Source organism: Triplophysa dalaica, chromosome 7, assembly GCF_015846415.1.
Source record: "Triplophysa dalaica isolate WHDGS20190420 chromosome 7, ASM1584641v1, whole genome shotgun sequence".
Classification (NCBI taxonomy): domain Eukaryota; kingdom Metazoa; phylum Chordata; class Actinopteri; order Cypriniformes; family Nemacheilidae; genus Triplophysa; species Triplophysa dalaica.
The window spans coordinates 12,214,759-12,237,561 of record NC_079548.1 but is presented as its reverse complement, the minus strand read 5'-3'; the positions used below and the strand labels follow the sequence as shown (position 1 = coordinate 12,237,561).

General features: G+C 38.6%; 2 protein-coding genes across 3 annotated transcripts; both read left to right on the top strand.

The window, feature by feature from the left end:
- Positions 1 to 2,275: 2,275 nt before the first annotated feature.
- On the top strand, positions 2,276 to 22,401 carry syt17 (synaptotagmin XVII). 2 transcript variants are annotated; one of them, XM_056752626.1, is made up of 10 exons: positions 2,276 to 2,540; positions 2,621 to 2,681; positions 9,865 to 9,935; positions 11,516 to 11,533; positions 13,174 to 13,322; positions 14,232 to 14,377; positions 14,488 to 15,104; positions 16,301 to 16,421; positions 16,529 to 16,684; positions 20,685 to 22,401. In XM_056752626.1, coding segments are annotated over exons 2-10 (1,476 nt in total). In that variant the 5' UTR covers positions 2,276 to 2,540; positions 2,621 to 2,680; the 3' UTR covers positions 20,882 to 22,401. The 2 variants fall into 2 exon arrangements, with proteins under 2 accessions (XP_056608604.1, XP_056608605.1); XM_056752627.1 differs by lacking the exons at positions 2,276 to 2,540; positions 2,621 to 2,681 and having other exon boundaries at positions 9,608 to 9,935; positions 11,511 to 11,533.
- Positions 3,760 to 7,314, top strand: LOC130426085 (inositol 1,4,5-trisphosphate receptor-interacting protein-like 2). Its single transcript, XM_056752629.1, has one exon. It carries the CDS (start codon positions 4,074 to 4,076, stop codon positions 5,571 to 5,573), a length of 1,500 nt encoding a protein of 499 aa, XP_056608607.1. The 5' UTR covers positions 3,760 to 4,073; the 3' UTR covers positions 5,574 to 7,314.
- Positions 22,402 to 22,803: the final 402 nt, after the last annotated feature.

Below are 22,803 nucleotides of genomic sequence, written 5' to 3'. Positions count from 1 at the left end.
TAATGTGTAATATTTGTTTGCGTTTTTGCAGACTTGAATCTTGAGACATTAAATAAGACATTAAATTGCAGTTTTGGGACACAAGAGGGCAGTCTTTTCAAGTTTGCAGAAAAGCTAATCCCGATTCTTGTTGCATTGTTAGTTCTGCAAGGTCAAGCCACACTTGATCAACCAGAATATTAAATGCAATACATTTATTTTATATACTGCTTTAATTTAAACATTTTGAGGCCCTCCCAAACAGAAACGCTGTATATTTTAAATACAACAATGAAATATTTTGCCCATAATGCCAAAAACATTTGCATGCAGTTTTAGTGTGAATTATCACATGGGTTGTTATGAAAACATATAACGTAATCTGTGAAGTAGAGATGTCGAGGACAGCTGTCTTGAAGGCCCTAGAAGTCTCCTCCCTCCTGTGGTTCCCATGATCTAATCTATGTGCTGGCCCAGAGCGGTCTGGAGCCCCTGTCTCCAGAGAGAGCATGAGAGCCTCTGCCAGGATTTTTCCTGAGAAGTTTCTGTAAAGCCGAATGATCTAGGTTGTAAATTCAGTCCATGTTTGGAGTTGTGTGTTATGGTTTAGGAGTTCAGACTAGTCTATAAGTATTCCACAATACATATTCTGGGCCATTTCCTTCTTGATACTGACTAAATGTATGCTCATGAGAGGCTTGTTTAGTTTGGCAGTTTATGTTAAGGGATAGACCTACTGTATACTCAAACTGGAGAGAGAGAAGCTGATGCAATCCCTGTGTAACTACATGCACTCATCAGCCTTCAGTCTGCCGTTGGTTATGACCACATGCAACCCTTAAAGGACTTCTCAAAGCTTCTGAGGTTTACAGCACAAGGTTGCTACTGGCCAATACATCCACAATAAACATGTTCAGTGGACTTTACCAAATTTGTCCCAGCTTTTGTAGCCTTGTTGTTAGCCAACTTTATTGCTAAGCCTATAATATAATAACACAGTACATATTGTTAAATATGTTTTGTTTGACCAAATATAAAATTCTGCCCATTCCCATTTTCTCATAGAGCTAAAAGTATGAATCTCAAGACTTTGTAAAACTTGTCTTTGATACACACTATTTGCCTTGTACCACAGTCAGAGAATTTGCTTAATGCAATGCAGAAGCTGCCAACAGGGTTGTTTTTCATAAGTCTGTTTCAGAGGAAGCTGTCATCTGGAAACACTGCATGACTTACTCATTGTGAACAGTGTTTCTTGTGTTTCTCAGCACGCTGTTCCTGGGGGCCACTTGGTGATAAAGCTCCTTTGCATAGATATACATGCATAAGATATACACAAAGGTCCTTATGCTGTGTTCACACCGAACATGAACAACCGTGTTTCCTCTTTATTATGCTTTGTCCACACCAAATGCGAATTAAGCGTTTTGCGTGACTAAATTACATACAAAGTCAATGCAAAGATGCAAATAGATGCGAACTGTTGACAAAATTAAACTCGAGCAAGAGATTCGCACAAAGAGCTCATTGACACCTACTGTTTTATTTAAACACATGGTCCCTCACATGGAGGATTAAATTAATTTGTGATTTAATCTGCGCATTAAATATTCAATTTTATGCATAATTTGAATACTTTTCTACTTAGTGTATTATACAAAGTATAACGATTATTTAGTCTTAACACAGCAATGTACATTAGCATCAGATATTTTATTTAGAGACTAAAGTAAATTATATAAATAAACAAATACTTCAATACAATGTAGAGGATTCAAAGCAGTTATTTATCTACAGAGATTAATAAACATATTTTTTAAGTTTAACATTATATTATTTTCTTACCACAAGTTAAGTGGGATGTCCATTTTTAAGAGACAACCATCAAAAGCTTCTTTAGTCACACTCACAAACATCAGGGTCCTTTCGTGGAAAGGTGCCAAATCGATCGAAAATCATTCAAATATGTGTAGTCTCACATCTGTAAGGTATAAAGTAAAGAAAGAATATTAGTAAACCGCTAAAGTAATATATCGGGCAGTGAGGTCACACAGAATGACCGTTAATGTTTAAATGATGCGAGCGTGCAGGCTTTTGCAGAATAGAGAAGCCTGCCCATTAAATAAATAGAAACACAGTTTTAAAATTTGTATCTTATTAAACCCTAGGTTCAATTCATACGTTTTCCATATAATAGCATAATAAACAGAAATGACCAAATTCATCACGATCAGAGTTATGAATCATGTAATTGTGACTTTGGTTTTGAAAACTTCCCTCAGGACATGTGTTAACCACAAGATGTGTTTTTATTTAGAAAGAGGGCTCCATTCAACTCATGGGTAAATGCAAATAATTAAAGCATTTATCTTGTGTGTTTGTCCTCTTGAGATAGACTGGTATTTTTAGGGTGGGCTGCAGAAATCAAAATAGCACAAGGAGTCTGATAAGAGCGTTCATGAGAGGAACACAACAGTAATGTGCCTCCTGGCAGCGCTCTTTTCAAGTTCTCCATTTTGCCGTTAGAATAAACATCACTTCCTTCCTCAGGCAGCTGCTTGGTGAGCTAAGTCCCAATAGACCGGTCATATTTTTATCTAAACATGATTCATTCGGCTGTCTCTATGTTTATCCTCTGTAGGGCTCATATGGGTTTGTGTGACCAGGTGACGCTCTGCTGTGGACATCTGTAGGTGTTTTCAGTAAGCGCACTCTGTTTTGAGGTCACGGACAGGTTTTGTTTAGACGGATCTGAGGGCAGTGGTGGAGTAGGTGTGGTTCTGTGTGTATGTGTCCACATCTCTGTTCGGATGAGTGTTAGATATGAATTGAGAGATGGCTGACTGGCTATTTTGTTTAAATTCAAATCCCACACGCTTTGCAGATCTTAATACATTTGAGAGTAAAGAGCAGTTGGGAGCCTCAGCTTGTTTGACTAAGCTTTGAATAAGCAATTTGTCAACAATACAATAGTACAAGACTTATATTGAGATTTAATACACCCTTGTAGTTAGAAGTGAGATACAGGACAGACGGTTCTAGTCAAGAAGAGGTCAGAGGTGACCGGGGGAATGCTCACAGTGTGGTTAGGGTAAGGTACAGAGATCTTATTGTGACAACCACAGTGACGTAAAATGCTTTGTGTGTGTGTACAGGTTTGTCTGTACTTTGTAAGAACCACATTTTTGAAATGACCAAGAACATTTAGGTGGTCCTTGCCATGTAAACAATGGAAGTCTTTTTGGAAGTTCTCACTGATATAGAAAACAGAAGTCTTTGTGTGTTTGTGATGTCAACATCAATGGCCTTCTGTGTGTTTTTCAGGGGGACACGCCCTACTGCTAACATCTTTTGTAATTAATTTCTAGCAATTTTCAAAGGGAGTTGTGTAATGACATCAATGAAGTAATGTTCTCTCAAATGTATGGTCCTGCAAACTTTTTCTATTTACTTTTGAGACATCTGAAACATTTCTACACAATGTTGGCTTCTCAGTTTCTGTGTTGTCAGAGGTTTATACTGTGAAAGATGTTTTTGCAGTTTAGTTTCAATGTTATCTTTTAAAGTAACCCAACTTGCGGTTCTGAATTTGTTAATTCAACTAATTCATAATATTCAAGAACCTCCAAAAAATCAAGTGAAAACTTTGATTAAAAGATGAGGGCTTATTCTGTCAGTTGGCATGTCTCATTTTCAGCTCTGTGTTTCTTTAAGAGGAGAGGCAAGAGGGAGGAGTATAGACAGTCAGCTTTCTGAACGCCTCTTTTTTTAAAAACAGAAATTCCTTTCTCAAGAGTTTGGCATTTCCTCTGAGCTCACTCACAGAGAGCCCGCTCTTCTGTTTCACACAGCGCTCGCCCACGACAAAAGGGGGGATTTTCAAACATCCCGTATCAGAGGATTGTTCTCGCTCTCGGCACACGCCGCATCTGCACAGAAACTTTACAGGGTAAACTTACACGACGAAGAGGGCAAGCAAGGTTTTGTTTTTTGTGTGAGTGGGGAGAGAAAACATCAGCTTGGCCTTGTTTTCAACAGCTGGAAGAGTGGTTCAGCATGGGCTAGCAGCAACTTTTCGAATAGAGCTGGAGCGTATGGGATCGAAGAGGTTGAGGAGGATGACCGTTTACACACTCAACCTCAGGTTATTTTGGCCGCTGGTCACTTGTTTCCTCACTGTTCTGCTAGTTCTGCACCAATTCGTCTTCAAAGCTGCCGAGGACCAAGGGAACGACTGTTCTGACCAGGGACCTGGAGCCGTCTCGCTGTTAAAGTACATCTTAGCTTTCATCTTATGTTATTTCTTCATTAGGTACTGCTCAACTCAGCCTGGATCTTCCAAGAGGGGCTTCTACAAATTTCCAGAGGTACATACAAAATCAGGAGTGTCTAGGAGAGATCTGCTGGATGATCACTATGAGAGGCATGTGCGACTTTCTCCACATGTACTGGGCCACAGCAAAGCTCACGTTGCCAAGCTGGTGAGTGAACTTGTGAGGGTGGGACGCACCGACGTCCCACCCGAGTCTTCTCTGGGCTTCCGAGGTGACTTTGTGCAGGTTGGCAGCTCGTACGAGGAGCACAAGGTGGGCTCGCCGGACTGCTTTGACATCCTGGTGCCTCTGCGGACCCCGCGTGGGTTGAAGCTGGAGGCTGGCATTTGCGCAGACAAATGTGGAGGGCCACCACTGTGTACGCTTAACACCCCTCGCAAGGCGGAATGGACGAGACGTCACAAAGCCTTCACGGAAACATTCATGCATGTGCACAATGCTCAAAGTGCATATAGGATGAGTCCAGATTCGGTCCAGCGATGGTTCTATACAGCCACGCAGCGCTGCCTCGCCGCTGTACGTTACCCCTTTGAACAGCGCTGCTCCCTCAGCTTGTCTCTCAGCGAGGAGCAGCAGGTGTTGCTCCGAATGACGCCCCGCTCCGATTACGTCTGCTGCCACATCTCCATGGGCATTCGACTTATCCCAGCTTTTCCTCTAGGTGATGGAGCCTTCTTGGTTGCATCCCAATATGCTCAGGGAGGGGAGGACCTCTGGACGGTGTATTTTCCTAAGCAAGAGCAAAGACTTCTTTCATCGCTCAAATGCAGGCTGCCCTCTAGCTCTTGTCATCTGAAGTGCCTTCAACTATTGAAAGAAGTGAGGAACCTGGGTGGGGAGACGTTGGACCAACAATCTGGAGCCGACTGGGGCAGTGTGCTTTCTTCCTATGCTTTAAAGACTGCTTGGCTTCGTCTGCTATACAGTACACCACCAGAGGCATGGGAAGGGTGCAACCTTGTGGATAGACTAGATGATCTCATTCGCAGTCTAAAGGAGAGCCTACAGTCTCGAGCCCTCTCCCATTTACTCCTCGGAGGTGATAATGGGCTTCTGCCAGAGTCGATTGCTCTGCCTAAACTCGTGAAGGAGACGGTACCGTGCAACATGTGGGCAGAATTCAGTGAAGTCACACTTGACATGGTCTCCGCCAGACTGGTCTACTCTTGGAATCACCTCCCTCGCCTAATTCGCCTCGGACGGCCACAAAGGACGAGCCTGGGCAGAGGCGTCCACTGCAAATATATAGATGCAGAGTAAAGGTCAACTAGAACTGCCACTGCCAAACACACATCTCCGGATTGCTACATAATGTTTATGTAGCCTAAAATTAAATATGATTTCAAAATAATAATAGCTGTCTCTAAAGGCATAGTTTACTCAAAAATGAAAATGAACTCATCATAATTCACCCTAATGTCATTCCAAACTTGTAAGACTTTTTTTGCAGAACACAAAAGGTGTTTTGAATAATGTGGTGACCAAACAATTTGGGGCTCCATTGATTTCCATTGTATAGACACAAAACAAAGGCATTTCTCAAAATATCTTTATTTGTGTTCCACAGGAGAAATAAAATCATACAGATTTTGAATGACATAAAGGTAGATAAATGATGACAGAATGTTTATTTTTGGTTGAACTATCCCTTCAAGCATTCATCGTTGTCTTTTTGATTTCCATATGGATCCGATTTTTCAAACTGTACAATTTTAAATTCAGTTTAATGAGATTTTTACCTTAAAGGTAGCATCAAACAAATATTGGAATGTCATACAAGTAATACAATCCAAAGCACTAGATTATAGCACAACATAAAATAGGTACAACAATACTTTTAATACAATTTTGGTCAAATTCAGAAGATCTGTATTTACAAGACATTAAATTTGTTTAATATATCTATAATTAAGTCTCATGTTTACAAACATGTTAAGACTTGAGTATGATACGTTTAGTTCAAACTGTAGTTTGAAGGTGAAGCTTGTGAGCTGAGAGTCATTAGGCCTGTGTTGACTCAGGGTGACCATGATGTAGTTGTGGGGTAGTCATGGAAGTGTCTGTGGGTAGTGAACTGTCAAAACAGATTAAACACCATTGTTTTTCCACACCCCCACAGCATTACTTATGCCAGTCAGAACATCCTGTTAAAGGGGAAAACTGAAGAGGGACCAAAAATCTTAAATTGCACAACAAGATTAGCAGAAAAATTTGATTAAATTAAATATTTGTCGTATTCATCCAGCTAAGTAAAACTCAGCAGTCTGATCTTTTGAAATGGTCTCTAAGTTCCAACTTTGTCCTTATTTATAAATAATTGAAGAGTATTGTTTCATAACTGTAACTATTTCAGTGTATACTAAATGTTTCATGCATGAGTGGCACAATAAGTGCTTTTTTCCACCTCGGCTCATTACCGTAATGAGTACATGGCACTGTTGGTATGACATTGGCTTCACATCATGTTACCTGTCAGGGACCCCAGCATGCATGCACATGATCTTATCCCTTAGTGTGATGCTTGTTGCTATGGAGACATGCTACCTCAGGTTGCCGTGGCTTTTGTTTTAATGGTTGATTGCATTGCGTTTACTGTCAAAAGGGCAACATAGATCTATATCGATCATTTGCAGGTACCTAGTGGCAAGGAAGTGTGTTATTCCCTGTTTCTGATCGATCAATGCACACCTGTTCTTGTATAAATCTGTTCACATAATCTAGACTTTCATGTCGGACAGATCTGTTTTATGTCATAAACCGCACAGGGAATTGTTTGGTTTCTAAGAGGTTCTTTGTGTCTGTTGCCTAAAACCAGAACAGAAACTAAAACACGGAAACAAAACGAGAAATGTTCTGAAAACAAGACTTGACTGTAGTCCAAGTAATATGATAATACAGAGTAACTAATGCTGAATGTATGTTAATGAATGTATATTTTATATGTGAATGTGGGTGTACAATATTTTGTACTTGATGTACATGTAAAATGTAAATAAGAATCAATCTGTACATATATATATATACATATATATATATATATATATATATATATATATATATATATAGAGCAGATAGTAGATATAAATTATGTGTTTTATGATGCATTGATATATTATATTTTGGACTGCACATGGTGTTTTTGCACATTTGTCTTTTGTAAAAATAAAAATAAAAGGATGTTTATTTTTGGTTGTTCACCATGTTGACTTGTACAGAATAATAGTATTGTCCTCACACCATGTGTGACCATATGTGTCTCTTTGTACTTGTGAGGACATAAAAGGGAACTGAAAATGAACATCAATGAGATGCATGTCTCAAAACAAGAGAAACAAGAAAATACTTTTTGCCTTTATCCAAAATATGTTTGTAAAATTGTGACCCAATTTTTGTGACATTTTTTTCCTCTTTTTTTCAATCTTTTTCAATTTGAATATTGGAATTATTTTGATACGATGAACAAATTTTATTCAGCCAGACAGAATATGGTGTGCATTCTCACATGTGTGTTATGTTTAGAGTGATGGGGCTCTGTTTATATACAGTGTCTTGCCTAGCATGAGAACATTGTTTCATCCCATCTAAAGATAATTTAATATAACCACTTGCTTGCAGGATTGGCTTGTTACAGAGGTAGGCCACAGAGGTGTACTGACATTATGGAATCAGGATTGGATCGGATAGGAGAGTATGTATCGGATAACACATGCAGTTCTGCACTTACAATTTATTTTGATAGTCATCTTATTATACTATAAGTAACTTTGCAACTACCTGTCAGATTTAAAGATGCATTTCAAATAACTATCATTGGATTATTAATAGATTATTAAATTTAGAGTTACGGTTGAGTATAGTGTTGAGCCACTTAGTTGACATGTAGTTGCAAAGTTATAGTCAGTAGAATGTTTCTGAGGGACTATCTAGTTAAAGTGATAGTTCACACAGAAAAAAAAATCTGTTAAGGTTTCCTCACACTCAAGTTTTTTCAAATCTCTATACATTCTTATAGTTGAATGCAAAGATATTTGAAAAAATGTTAGCAACCAACTGACGTAGTAAGAAAATTATTTTTTTTGTTGTTCTGTTTAACACAGAAAAATATTTTTTGAGGAAGTTAGGAAAGCAAAACTTCTGAGGCACCTTTGACTTTGTGTATAAAATAACTAGACCAAGATTTGTCCTGTCCTGCTTTATCTCATAATAATAATTTTGAATATTAATCATAAAAATGTTTTCACATACGTTCTCCTCCAAAGTGCACATGTGGGTTCAGGTCTGCCTGGAGTGATAACAGCAGAGGTCACTGTAAGCCAATGTTTTAATATGCCTATCCAAAGGTTCTCAAGAGGGAGAGACTGAAATCAGATGATCACTCTCTCTTTTAACAATATATTCGGTTTTTGATTTATAGTTTGTTTGTTTGTTTGTTGCTGTCATATTTATTAACAATTATTTTTATGACATACTCAATAGGTTCATGCTTTCTATGTGAGGAGATATCCCCTCCGTGCATCCAGGTTTCTCGGTTAGAATATTCTGTTTCTCTCTACTGTCACCGTTTGCTTGCTCACTTGGGGATTTGTAAGCCACTGTCCTTTTTTAGAGCTGCTTTGAAGCAATATTTGCAAAAAGCTCTATGAAAATGAGTCTAATCATAAGGAAACATGCATTAAAAATGCTGCGGTACCACAGAATATTTTAAGTCCATGACTAGTTGTAACCAGTGAGCAAGGCCATCCTGTGTCATAGCAGCTGACACAGCGGCAGGTCATGTGCCCCTGCGGTTTCCAAGGAAACTTACCTTAAAGTTCCTTGTGATCCACCTACTCAGGTTACAATGATCCACCAGAAATCATCATTCGTTTATATGCAGCTTCTCTCAAATCCTCCTACAGGTCGATATAACATGCATCTTACTTAAATACTTTAAGGAACATCAGTAGCAGAAGCAGGTGGCCGCACAGACCCAGGCTCTTGTAAACATTCATTGAATGTTGCCGTAGCAGCAATTAGCCCTTTCACCTGCCGTCTGCCTGTCTCTCCGCATCCCCTCCTGTCTGTGGTGAAGTAAACAACAAGTGGTTGCAGCCAGCAAAGGGCTGTAAAAACTAGCTGAAGAGACACATAACAGATCTGATAGCCATCAGTGCTTCGGCAAACCTGGATGAGTCACTTGTCTGAAAGCAACACGGGGCAGGAGGGGGAAGGAGGGCACTGTTCTCTCCAGGGAGAGGAGAGCTGCTTGTCATTTCTGAGGAGTAGGCACGACCGAAGAGGCAGAAAGGAAAGAGGGGGAGATCAGGAGCGTCTGGGTGGGTGGGATTGAAGATGATGGGGAGGAAGAGGAGACAGGGGGAGAGAGAGAGAGAGAGAGAGAGAGAGAGAGGTTGTTTGGAGTTTTGTATCTGGAAGGGATGTTCATCAACATTTCTGAAGTAGATTTCGTAAGGATGGATAGAGTATGCAAGTCAGTAGTAACCTGAACGAATAACACATCTACTGATCACATCCCTCTCTCTCTCTCTCTCATGTTCTTTATGATTTTGAGTGAATCCGGATCTGTTGGGATGGGAAGTGAGACAGTGGGACGAGAGTAAGAGGAGGATGGCATACACACAGGTGAGTCTCAGTTGCTATATCACTGCACAGACACTGCCATCTGGATCTATCTGGATTATGTTGTTTATCATCCCTTATGTCTCTCTTCGTATTCATCTTTTATTCAGAAGTAATATAACAACCAGTTGATATCTTCACCTATCTTGATTATTTTGCTCTTTACTTGGTCAAGGCCTTAAAGCAGTTTAATGCGACATCATGATTTGTGTGTATTCAGTTATTTATTTGTTGAACAAATATAAAGATGTGGTAATTCAGTACAACAAAGAGGTATGTTTGCATTGTTATACCATGTCAGTAGCTTGGCTATTGAATTGTATGTTTTGCAATATTTTACAGCTTGTGTTTTTTTTAATTCAGTATTATCTTCTAAACTGAATGCAAACCAAAACATGGGGACTCGTGTCACCCTGGGGACCAAAAATGAGGTTCTCCATGGGCAAAAAGCTTCTAAATTGTACAGAACAATGTTTTTTTTAAATCTAAAAATGCTAAACGTTTTCTATTATCTTTAAATTTAGGGGTAGGGTAAGGAGTAGGGATAAAATAAACAGTACGCTTATGGACTGTCCCCACGGAGATAATAAACCATAGATGGACTGTGTGTGTGTGTGATGTTTAAGCTCAATGGAACTGTTTTTTGTATGCTAACATTGTATTACGTTTCATGGTGATGTGATAAGGCTGTTTTCAGGACTCTACCGCCTTAGTTAGGTTGCTGGGGTTAGCCATGTGGTCTGATGGGGGCTAGGCAGAGTACCCCCCATCTGCCAGAGGCAGCAAGGTGCAGGCTGGGAGCAAATTGAGCTCGTATCACTGTTACCATGGTTACAGCCACAGCTAATTGCTTAGACAACATCGGGCCACTGATGAGGAGCAAAAGAGCTGGGCTGAGGTTATGAACGGGGACGGGGGGTGGGAGAGGAAGAGGAAGAGTTAAAGTTAAACATGAATTGTCTTTTAAGTGTGTGTGCGTGTGTGCTCCTGGCAAACCTTACAGTGTGGTTACCAAATGTCCTCAGAAAAATAGTAATACCAGTAATTTTTTTTATCTTGTGTAGACTTTTTTGGTCCCCATGAGGACAGCTGCTTATGAATCAAACTAAATTAACATTTTTTTCAAATGTAAAAATGAAGAGCGTTTTTTGTGATGGTTGGGTATATGGTGGTAGTTAGGGGATACAATATACAGTTTGTACAGTATAAAAATCATCATGTCAATGGAAAGTCCTCATAAAACATGAAAACTCAACATTGTGTCCATTCTAAATATTTTCCAAAACACAGTGAATACAGTATGGCTGCATTAAGAACATCTAAAAACCTGAACTTGAAAATTTAAAACACAGACCAGTTAACATGCACCTTGTTTGGATTCTTAGCAAAATAGCTGTATATTTTAGGGAAAAAATAATTTAATGTGAATTATTCAATTTGAGTAGAAGTCGTCTCAACAAAGTTTATCATACTGTAGGTGCCTGATGTAATGTGACCCCACACTGACCTACTCATACCTCTTTCTTCTCTTTCCTGCACATAACCTCGACCTTCTGACTCACTCAACTTTTGATAAAGGATAGTTGGAACCCATCAATGAGGTATGTGCATGTACAAATGTTCATAAACTCAAAAATCCCGGTTTACATGACTTTTTCTCCAACCAAAACCCCAAACAATTGTGAAAGTTAGCATACATTGGAACTGGCACTCACAGACAGTTCAGAAAATGTAATGTTTTTCAATGCACACTTGCCTCTTTTCAGGAAAACTGTAAGTTTCTACACAGTCAGAGGTTTATTGTACCCTTTTCCACTTCTCTTTTGGGCTAAATGTTATGCCTATTATATTACCACACATAGGAATGTATTCATCCTCAGCAGATGAGATGAGAGAGCTACTTGGCTCTTTGGAGGGAGTGATCTTTTCGTCACTTTAGAGGGGGCGAAAGTCTCTCTATGGATTCAATCAGAATGACTTAAAGAGAAGGAAGTTGAAACTAAAAATGAGAAGAAAACTCTTACTTCAAGGTTTTGCATCTAAACTCCTGACCTCAGCACTGTTCTTTATAATGAGGGTCACTTTGAGAGGTGACTGAGTGCTTTTAAATAGGGTGAGAGCTTTCACGCTTTTAATTTGTATCCCTTTTTATTGCGCATTTGCAATTCAGATTTAAACCAGGACTTGGATTCATACTGAGATACTCCTACTAAAGAGCCAAGCATGTATTATTCTCATTAAAACTCAACTAGCATCTATAGCTACATGTTGTGGGCCTTTTATATTGGGGTGTATTAGCTACTCCTAAACATTGACAAAACCTTTTAAAATATCCATGCACAAAAAATTAAACTAACCCAAGTCTCAATTGTACAAAAGGTCTTTTTGAAACTTTGTAGATACATAAACACAGGAAAGACAATTGTCTTCATGCAGTCATTTAATATAATTGTTTTTTGATTAACGTCTATCGATTTATATGTTTTTAAATGGTTAGCACAAAGTCCTATTGAAAAAAACAGAATGCATTTATTAAGCTCATATGGACTCATATGGATTTCTTTTTTGGTGTAATAGCTCAAAGAGAACAAAAATACTTTTCCTGCAGTGCTAAACATTTTTATTAACATAATGTCCTATTAAAGTGAAAGTTCACCCAAAAATAAAAATTCTGCCATCCACCTCTTGTCATTTCAAACCTGTATGACTTTCTTTCTTCTGCAGAACACAAAAGATATTTTGAAGAATGTTGTAAACATTTACATTTAGACATTTAGCAGACGCTTTTATCCAAAGGGACTTACAAAAAATTAGGAGCAATAAGCGCTATGTCATACAGGAGCCATAATACATTAAGTGCCAATACAAAGTTACTGGTTTCAACAAAAGCTAGACCACTACCTGTTGAGATAAAGGGTTACTGTTTTTTTTTTTTACTTGCCCCCATTCACTTGCATTGGTTTTGTGTCCAAACAATAGAAGTGAATGGGGTCCAGTGCTGTTCGGTAACCAACTTTCTTCAAAATATCTACTTTTGTGTTCTGCTAAAGATAGAAAGTCACAAAGGTTTGAAATGAAAAGAGTGTGAGTAAATGATGACAGAATTTTCATTTCTGGGTGAACTATCACTTAAATAGGACATTATGGTTTTTTTTTTGGTTTTTAGATATTTAGCTTCCTGTGCTGATGCCTTTGAATAAACCTATTTTAGATCACTGTAGAGTCTGTGTCCTGTTATTAGGGTCTTCTGTCCAGACTGTCTGACTTTCTGTTGTGTCGCTGGTCGTGCCGCTCGTGTTGGCACTGGTGCTGGGAGTGCAGCTGCTGTCAGTCAAGTGATGAGGAGGTGGAGATTTTGGGGCCTTTCCCAGCTCAGACTCCATCGTGGCTGTGAGTAGTGAACAAATTTCAAAACAAATCGCAAAGCTAATTGATTATATCTTTGGTTAAACAATTCTTATATTTTGTGAGTTTTGCAAGCTAATAGAAATATGATTATTTATGCATCAGGTGGCTTTCCTTAGACTTATAGCCAGGCACAGTATAACTGGAGTGTGGAGCAATTTGTCTTCAAGAACAGCTGGGGTAGTATAATTAAATAGACAAATGAATCATACATTAACAGGGATAATTTGTTCTAAAAATAAACTGTCACCACCACATCCATTTTGGAGACATCATTGGAAGCACAGGACGGTGTGTGATGTCGGCTTTTTCAGGTTTAGATGGTGGCCAAACACATGTATTTTATCTACATCTATGGTGGCCAAACACATGTATTTTATCTACATCTATGGTGGCCAAACACATGTATTTTATCTACATCTATGGTCTATATCTATTACCAAAAATTGCTATATTTGAATTATTAACACAACATGAACTTCATATGACTGTACTTCCCTGCACCTTTTATGATTTAACAGTCCTGAGATACCTCACCCTATAAGTCCAGAACCCGCTGTTTCTACTTCCTCAGGCCATTTGTTTTAGAATCCTCTGTTGCTATGACAACAATCTCCTCTGAGCTGTAGCCATGGACACAAAGGGTCCTTGATGATCCCCAAGGGATGGGCCGGAATCAGGACTCGGGAAAAGAAATCCCGCTCACAGTATTTACCTCGATAGTTGACAATCAACCAATGTGGGACAGACATTATAAAACAATTAGCAAGATTATAAAAGGGATACTTTACCCCCCCCCCAAAAAAACTGTTGTCATTTATTCATCCGCGTGTCATTCAAAACATATATATGACTTTCCTCCTAACAGAGAATTAACAAAATCATCTTTTTCAGTCTCAGTGATTGTAATGTAGAGAAAGGCTTTAATTCTCACATCATGGCCCATGAGCTTCATTCACCTGCTCAGTCTGACACAAACGGCAGGCCATCCACCTCAGAGACTTCACGCTCCACCTGCAGCCTGGCAGGCCACCTTGCCGGTGAGTTCAAACCTCTAAAGATTCCCCCTTTAGAGTATACGTGTACTTTAAATATGACCCTTATGTTTATATGGTGACATTGTGTATCTACATTATCTCCCATACATCAGGTTTTAATGCCAGACGGCCAAGCTCCCCCATCGTGGATGTAAAGCCTATTGAATTTTGGGCCATGAGGCCCAGGAAGGAAGTGGTTCAGCCCCTGCGTAAACCCCCGACACCCCCAGATGACTACTACCGCAAGCTGGAGCCTCGTCTCTACTCCCTGGACTCAGGCAACGATGACGTTGACTCTTTGACAGATGAGGAGATACTGGTACGGTACCAACTCGGCATGCTGCACTTCAGCACACAGTATGATCTTATCAACGGCCACCTCACCGTTCGAGTCATCGAGGCCCGGGATCTGCCCCCACCCGTAGCGTGTGACAGCGCTCGCCAAGACATGGCCCACTCGAACCCCTACGTTAAGATGAGCCTGCTGCCCGACCACAAGAACTCCAGACAGACTGGTGTTAAACGCAAAACTCAGAACCCAGTGTTTGAAGAACGCTTTACGTTTGAGCTCCCCTTTCTGGAGGCCCAGAGACGCACTCTGCTGCTCTCTGTGGTCGACTTTGATAAGTTTTCCCGGCACTGTGTCATCGGGAAAGTCAGTCTTCCTCTCAATGAGGTTGATCTGGTTAAGGGAGGACATTGGTGGAAGGCCCTGGTACCCAGCTCACAGGTAAGATCACAGCTCTTTGTCAAATTGTATGTGTGCCACTTGCACAATGACTAAAAAATTACAATTTAAATATTTTTTGTTTACAATTGGGTTGAAAAGTATAGAGATTCAAAATCGAAATAAATAAACATTTTAGGTTTAAAAACATTTACAATCCTACATTCTATAGTCATAGTAGTTTATATGATGTTGCATGCATAGTTGCATATTAGCACCGCAGATGTTATGCCTCTTTAAGGTTAGAATGGCTTTGGGAAAAGATTTACAGTCAATTTTTTTCTCTGTTCTACTAATATTAAACTAAAACATATGTCAGAGACTATTTGACAAGTCCAGCCTTAAACCTATACTCAGGGGTGCCGCCAGAAATTCCTATGGAAACCAACATTTCTGGGCCCCCTTCAAATAGGAAATTAAAAAGGGAGTCTGCTCTTCTGGGCCCTAAATCCCCCTGGGCCCTTAGAATCGTCCTAACCTTCCACCCCTTTACGGTGCCCATGCCTATACTTTCAGGCATTTCCTTTTTCATTAGTCATGACATAGTGTTCTTTCTTTCCAGTTTTTTTTGTATTTTTATTAATATTTAGTATTTGGTTTTATTATACTTTCTTGTATACTAATTTTAGTTTACATTTAGCAAATAGTTTGTCATTTTATTATTATTATTTTTATTTTATGTTGCTATATAAGATTCATTTATTTTTTATTTTATTTGTTTTCATTTGTTCATTTTACTATTTTAACTTCAACTTATTCAATTTATTCCTTGGGCAACATTTTTAATTTAGGTTTAGTTTGTTTTTTAAGATGACATTTTGGCCAATACTTTATTATTGGATTTCAATATACACAAATGTTTTTGTGTTGTTTATTTAATAACCTTGCTTCTGACTTACAGACAGTTTCAGCAGCAACAAAATAAGCAATTGTATTCTTCCCAAACCTAACTTCGGTAGACCTCCGCAAAATGTTTAAAATGTATGTTACTCAAATAATATGCAAAAAAACACAAATATAAATGAACAATGATCAAAATGAAATATAAAAGAAATGTTTATGTTACCAAAAACAGAACGGCAGGTAACTTAAGGCAAGTGCATGCATCCGATGAAACCTTCTATGCAGACAGAGCATGCTCAAGCTGTTTATTTACTGACATCATCAGTACATTCATTTACCAGTGTTTGTTTTCTCAGAATGAAGTTGAGCTTGGTGAACTTCTGCTCTCCATAAACTACCTGCCTAGTGCTGGCAGGCTAAATGTGGACATCATCCGAGCAAAGCAGCTGCTTCAGACAGACATGTGCCAGGGTTCAGGTGAATCTATTTTTTTTTAACTCTTTATCATCTCTGTGTATTAAATGTTACCATTGCATGGCCATCACAATGCTGAAGTTGTTTCGCTTGTGGTTTTCTTGTTCCAGATCCATTTGTGAAGGTACAGTTAGTGGCAGGCCTAAAGCTAATGAAGAGTAAAAAGACGTCCTGCATGAGGGGCACCATTGACCCTTGCTATAATGAGTCCTTTAGCTTCCGTGTAGCTCAAGAGGACCTGTGTGAAGTCAGCCTTGTGTTTACAGGTTTGTTTTTAACATTCTGAGAGAAATTGATGTTAAACACATGGTCTGCCAATGTCATATTAATCTTGAGTACCTATAGAGGAGTATTGCATACTTCGTATCTTCGAAGAGTAATTAGTTTGATCACATTTCTAAAAGATACAAACAGCTTCCCGATTGTTTCCGAAAACATACGGCACGTGTGGTGGGGAGGGGTAGGCTGAACTAAAGCACTTGCGCACCGATTGGCAACAAAACACAGACATGAGTTTCTTGTCCGGCATCATTTAGCGCTGGGACGGGTCCATGTCAGTTTCAAACGATCTCCAAATCCAGCGTTATATCCACCATTTATATAACAATCATCACCCACATGCAGTGATCAAACAAACACCTGAACTTCGCGAACGTATGCTTTCTCTCTCTCTCCTGCACACAAGTGAAAGTGACCTCTGTGCATGCTCCTTCTCCTACTCTCCATGCTGTCACGTGGGCATGCTTATCTGGGAGAATTGTCCAATAAGGGAACGAAAAATAGATACAAAACAGTTTTATATGTTCGAAAAAAACTTTCCAAAAACTGTACGATCGCTGGGGGAGTGTATTGAGCACAGAACAACTACGTAATATCCCCAACTCGTTTTTTGACAAGTTGACCATGTTAAGCATGAAAAGACAACACGTTTAACATTATAAAGAAGCCAGAATGCATGAAACATCGTTGCAAAGCCGCATTAATGGCTTAGGTGATGTTTATTTTTATTTTTTATATATATTGTATCATTTTGTATTTTTACACTTCACGACTCAATTGCAAGATAGGAAAAATATATTCATGAGGTACATTCTTTTTCAAAAGGCCACTATTAGATATTAGTATTCAAGCATGACCTATTTTCAGTTTCTTTATTAAAAAACAACTAGAAAATACAGGAATATATGGGAATGTTTTTTGGGGGGGTAAATAGTGGGTTAATATGGTGAGTGGAAAGTTTCAATATTAATAACGAAAAATAAACATAGACGGTCATTAAAGCAACATGCTTAAGTCAAAAAGATGTTTGCATCTGCAAGTATCGGATGACACCATGATGTTTTTTTAAGTTTTTTTACTTAAGGTTGTTAATAAAGTGATATTTCACCCAAAAATAAAAATTCTGTCATCATTTATTCACCCTCACAGAACACAAAAGAAGATATTTTGAAGAATGTGGTTAACTGGCCCCCATTCACTTGCATTTTGCATTAGCAATTTTCTTCAAAATATCTTCTTTTGTGTCCTGCGGATGAATTAAAGTCATACAGGTTTGAAATGACAAGAGGGCGAGTAAATGATGACAGAATTTTCATTTTTGGATAACTTTAATTTAGTTTTTTGTTTTTTCTGAAGCCTTTAAATTATGTAGTGTTTCGTTTAATATGTTATTTAATGTAAAGGTATAAGATGTAGCAATGTAAACTGTTACTGGCTAAAACACAAGAGTACAACACTTCCAGTCTAAACCAGTTCAATTGCATTTCCCCTCAATTAGAGTAAACTTTGTGACCTATAGATCTTCCATGGGTCAACTCATTTAGGCTCATTTAAATTCCAATAGAATTTATTCAATTACCGATGCTGCCAGTCAGAACCTGACCTGGACAGTTGCTCACGCTGGGATTTCATGCACAGGCACACACTGACATTTAATAATTGCCTTTTGTCAACCAGCTAAAGCCATGTGCTGTGATAGCACAGGGCTGAGGACGACCTGTTCTCATAACCTGCCTTTTAGGACAGCGGAGTACAGCGAGCTACAAATGAAACTATTATGAAGCACAGCCAACATTTAGGCTCACTGGTCTAGGCTGGTTTGGGTTGGTAAGTGTTCGTCAGGCACCATTCTAGAACCAGCAATTTATTTTTGATAAACAAGCTCTGTGCAACCTCTACCCCAGTTAGGCTGGTCAACATGTGTGTCCCAGTCATACCAGCCAGGACTGTCTGCCCATCGCTTCTCTCTGATGTTTCAGACTACAAAGACAAACACTCCCTGCAATCTCATCCCTGCTGGGGCTTCTGTCTCCTTCTGTCCTGATTGACCAGTCTCTCTCTCTCTGTTTCTTAAAAGCTCTCTGCTTTTATCAGTTGTATAACATTTATTTATTTGCACATGCTACTATCAGGATTCTTCTGGCAGAGCATGTAATGGGGTTTATTAATGGTATTATGTCCATATGTTGTCCATAAGCAGAAAGCAGAAACAGATCCCCTGGCTCTGCTTAACATGACACCCATCAGGCAGCTGTGCTTGGGGAAACAGGTTAAAAATTGTGCCAGTACCCATCCAGTACCTATTTCACTTTTGTGCTTGGGTGGGTGAATAGAGTCTGCATGGGGAATTGTATGTTATGCATGTACACAGATTTTTCAATGGGCAAAATCGATACATTTACACAGGAATTACAATCATAGGAAGCAACATTATCTTAATCACATAATAAATTGATCTTGAATGGTAATGTTAATGTAAACGTAAGAATAAAAGTATACTGAAAAGGTGCATGAGAGAAGTGCCAAGAGCAAACATTTAAGTGTTTTGAGAATTTAGTGGCACTAAGGATAAAAATAATAGTTTTTTTACTTTTTATTTTTTAAGCCATGGGTTCGCATCTGTACCTCTCATCACATTATTGATCTTGTCAGATGTAAACGAACCCAGAGCGCTGAGAGCAGAAGAGCTGTCCCAGTACTCATGTGACATGACTGATGATGTCATCAGATATTTCATCACAACCAGTCCAATGCACCACGCCTGTTCCCTTTACAGTTTGTTCAGCTCATAAAAGACTTATCGAAATTATAAAGATTTTGCATTAGAGACATTTTAAGTAAGGTGAAAGTCAGTATGTTTATGTAAAACATGTATCAGCAAATTTAATTTATTTGTCCCAATGAGTCCCTATTGGTTCATTATATATTTACTCTCCCATTTTTATCTGTGCTATATACACATTATAAACCACAGCGGCTTTCCTCGGGAATAAGGTAGGATATCATTTGTCCACTCTTTCTTAATGAATGTTTAAATGGTTGCTACATATTGAGCTAACTCGTGTAAGTCTCAAGGCTTCAGCTAAGCACTTGAGCCATGCCAAGGTGAAGTATAGTCCTTGGAGAGCAGTGGTGGAATAAACCTCTGGTCAAAAGCTAACATTGCTTGTAGACCGCATCTCCTCAGCTCTGGTTTGATCAGTGGAGTCATGGTCACATCTGGATTGCGGCTGCATTGACTGTGACGTGATGCCTCGTGATTCCTACATTTCCCAGCACTCTGTGCCAGTGACAGGAAAGAAGGGCTGGAAGTAAAATCTTCAATCTTGTTTATGAGCAACCTGATGAAATTAAAAGTCCCTCATACTCAGACCTGACTCCATTACTTAAATTGGATTGAGGCAACAGAGTCACAGAAAAGATGAATAGTAAGGTAAAGAATGAGAGGCCACATTTGTGTGATTGTAATTTAGTTTTACACAAACATTAGGGAAATCAATTTGTTTGCTTTAATTGCTTTTAATCTCTTTTTTCCCACCAAGTTAATACAGTGCATTATGGGATTTATTTCTCTGTGAAGGATACATGCAACACATAACTTAGAAGACGACATTGTTAGACTGGTTCGAGTAGTGAGCACTCCCATGAAGCCCTGAATATATTTCTTCATCATATATTCACGCTCATGTTCTTTAAAACCTGTCTATGACAAAATTTTGAGAAAAGTCTCTGTGTCTGGACATTGGAAGTCAATGGGGGCCAATGTTGTTTGGTTACCAACGTTCTTTAAATTATCATCTTGTGTTCTGCTAAAGAAAGAAAGTCATACAGGTTTGAAATGACATGAAGGTAAGTAAATGGTAAAATAATTTCTATTTTTAGGGGTAGTATCCTTATAATTATGCAAAAAACTGATTGCCCCAGCCACTCAAAGGTTGGTCTTTATTATTTCATGCAACATTGACTCTTTATGTCTCCTCTTCTTAGTGTTTGGGCACAACATGAAGAGTAGCAATGATTTTGTTGGTCGCATTGTGATTGGTCAGTTCTCCACCGGGCCGCAGGAAACCACGCATTGGCGCCGACTGCTGAGCTCCCGGCGCAATCCAGTGGAACAGTGGCACAGCCTTCGCTCGCGTGCTGAGTGTGACCGCGTGTCTCCTGCTTCTCTTGAGGTCACATAATATTAGCACTGGACGATGAATGAAGGTGGTGGGATGGATAGATGTGAAATGAATTTAGAGAAGCCTACAGTAATTGTAGTTTTTAATTGCACGGTGTTAAAGAGTAGATCGAGTAGATCTGTTCTCAAACCATAGATTCTATAGAATAGTGGGCTCTGCTTTGAGATTTTTTGTGTTTGTGGATGTCACACCCCCTGAATTTGATCAAAATGAAAGATGTAGGCTATAGCATTTTTTCATTAGGATTATGAGCAGAAGCCTGCTGTCCATGTTTTCTTTTTATCATATTGATACAATTTTACACTGGAGCTCAATGATCTGATCATCATTTGAACCTCAGCTTCATTCTGGCCGGTCAGGTGTCCAGTGAAAGGTCAGCTGTGATATTGCTCAGGCAGCTGTGACCACACCTTGCCACTGGTCCAGAATGCAGTGTTTTAATAATCATATTGTTTATTTTTTCAGACTTCAATATGATTGCTGATAATCAGTTTTTGAAATAGAATCGCTCCAAATTCTGTGGCAACACAGCGGGTATTTTTATTTCCTTATTTGAAGTAATATTTTACACCAAAGCCTGTGTTTGTGACTATACTATTACCGTTCATGCACATTTTGACCACTGATTGTGTTTAAGCGTGTTTGAATGTAGTAAATGTTTGCACTAATGGCAGCTGTGATCCTTGTCGGCACTACAGTAAAAATGCCTTTACATCTCAGGCAATATATTGCCATACCAATAAGTGCAGATAAATACATTTCCACCCGTTACCTTTGTTGTTAAATGGTTTTGCCAAGCTTTACAGCCCATTTGCTGTATGATTGATGTGTTGGAGATGTACGTTGTCTTAACTTTTGTCAGTCCATCGTCTGTACTTTAGGCAGAATAGAATGATATACATACTGTAGTTAACTTAGCATAGAATCTAAGTGCAATCAGAAACATCACTGTATCCTGAATTGTCTTGTGTGATCTAAGTGGCTGTTTCAGGTCAAATGTTAATTGTATGATTCCACAAATGTCAATGTTGATGACAGTAAAATCTATCAGAGTAATAAGAATATATAGTGTAATAATAAAAATGCAGCTTTGCCAGTGAAGATATTTATTTATTTAGATTAAAAGTGTTCATAAAACTAGATATATATATATGATATTTATCTCTACAAACATATCTGTATATATTTATAACTTACAGTGATTTGAACAAATGCATGTTGCAATATAATACAAATAATAAGAAATGGATATGAAAAAAGCTGAAATGACTCCACTGACAAAATTATTTCAGTTTCAAAGGCGTCTGTGTCTTATTTTTGTTGTAAACCATAATGTTTTAGTCTCCTTGTCTGCCCTGAACCTCTGAGAGTTTGTTACACTGTTGGTGGTTGAGTGATTGACATTTTTGAGCAGAATCCCTTTAAATGTCTCTTTGATGGAGATTGTCATGTGTGAATTCTTCACAGAGATGTGTTTTGGGTAAATGTTCCACAATGAATTAAAGTGACATTTGGTACTGGCTTTTTTCAGGATTCTTTGTTTTTGTTTATATATTTTGTATCAATAGATTTGATCGTTTAAAGACACTTTGTTATAATTTAATTACTTTGATTCTACTGTTTAAACTGACTGATATAACATACAATTCTACGAGATAGGAAATTTGGTAAACTGTGGTTCTCAGCCTGAGAATTTGAGGTAGTCATTTCTCCATTATTTTGTTTAAGGTGTCTGTGTAAACCATAATATTTTTGCAAATGCAATGATTCACTTATTGAAGCATTGAAATGATTAAAGTCTTGTTTGTGGATAAATATTTCCTATGAGAGCTATAAGACTGAGAGATTAGTCACTTAATTGCTGTCTCCATCCAACGGGAACAGCTTAACCCCACTGTCCACATGAGTCCTGGCTCTGTGTC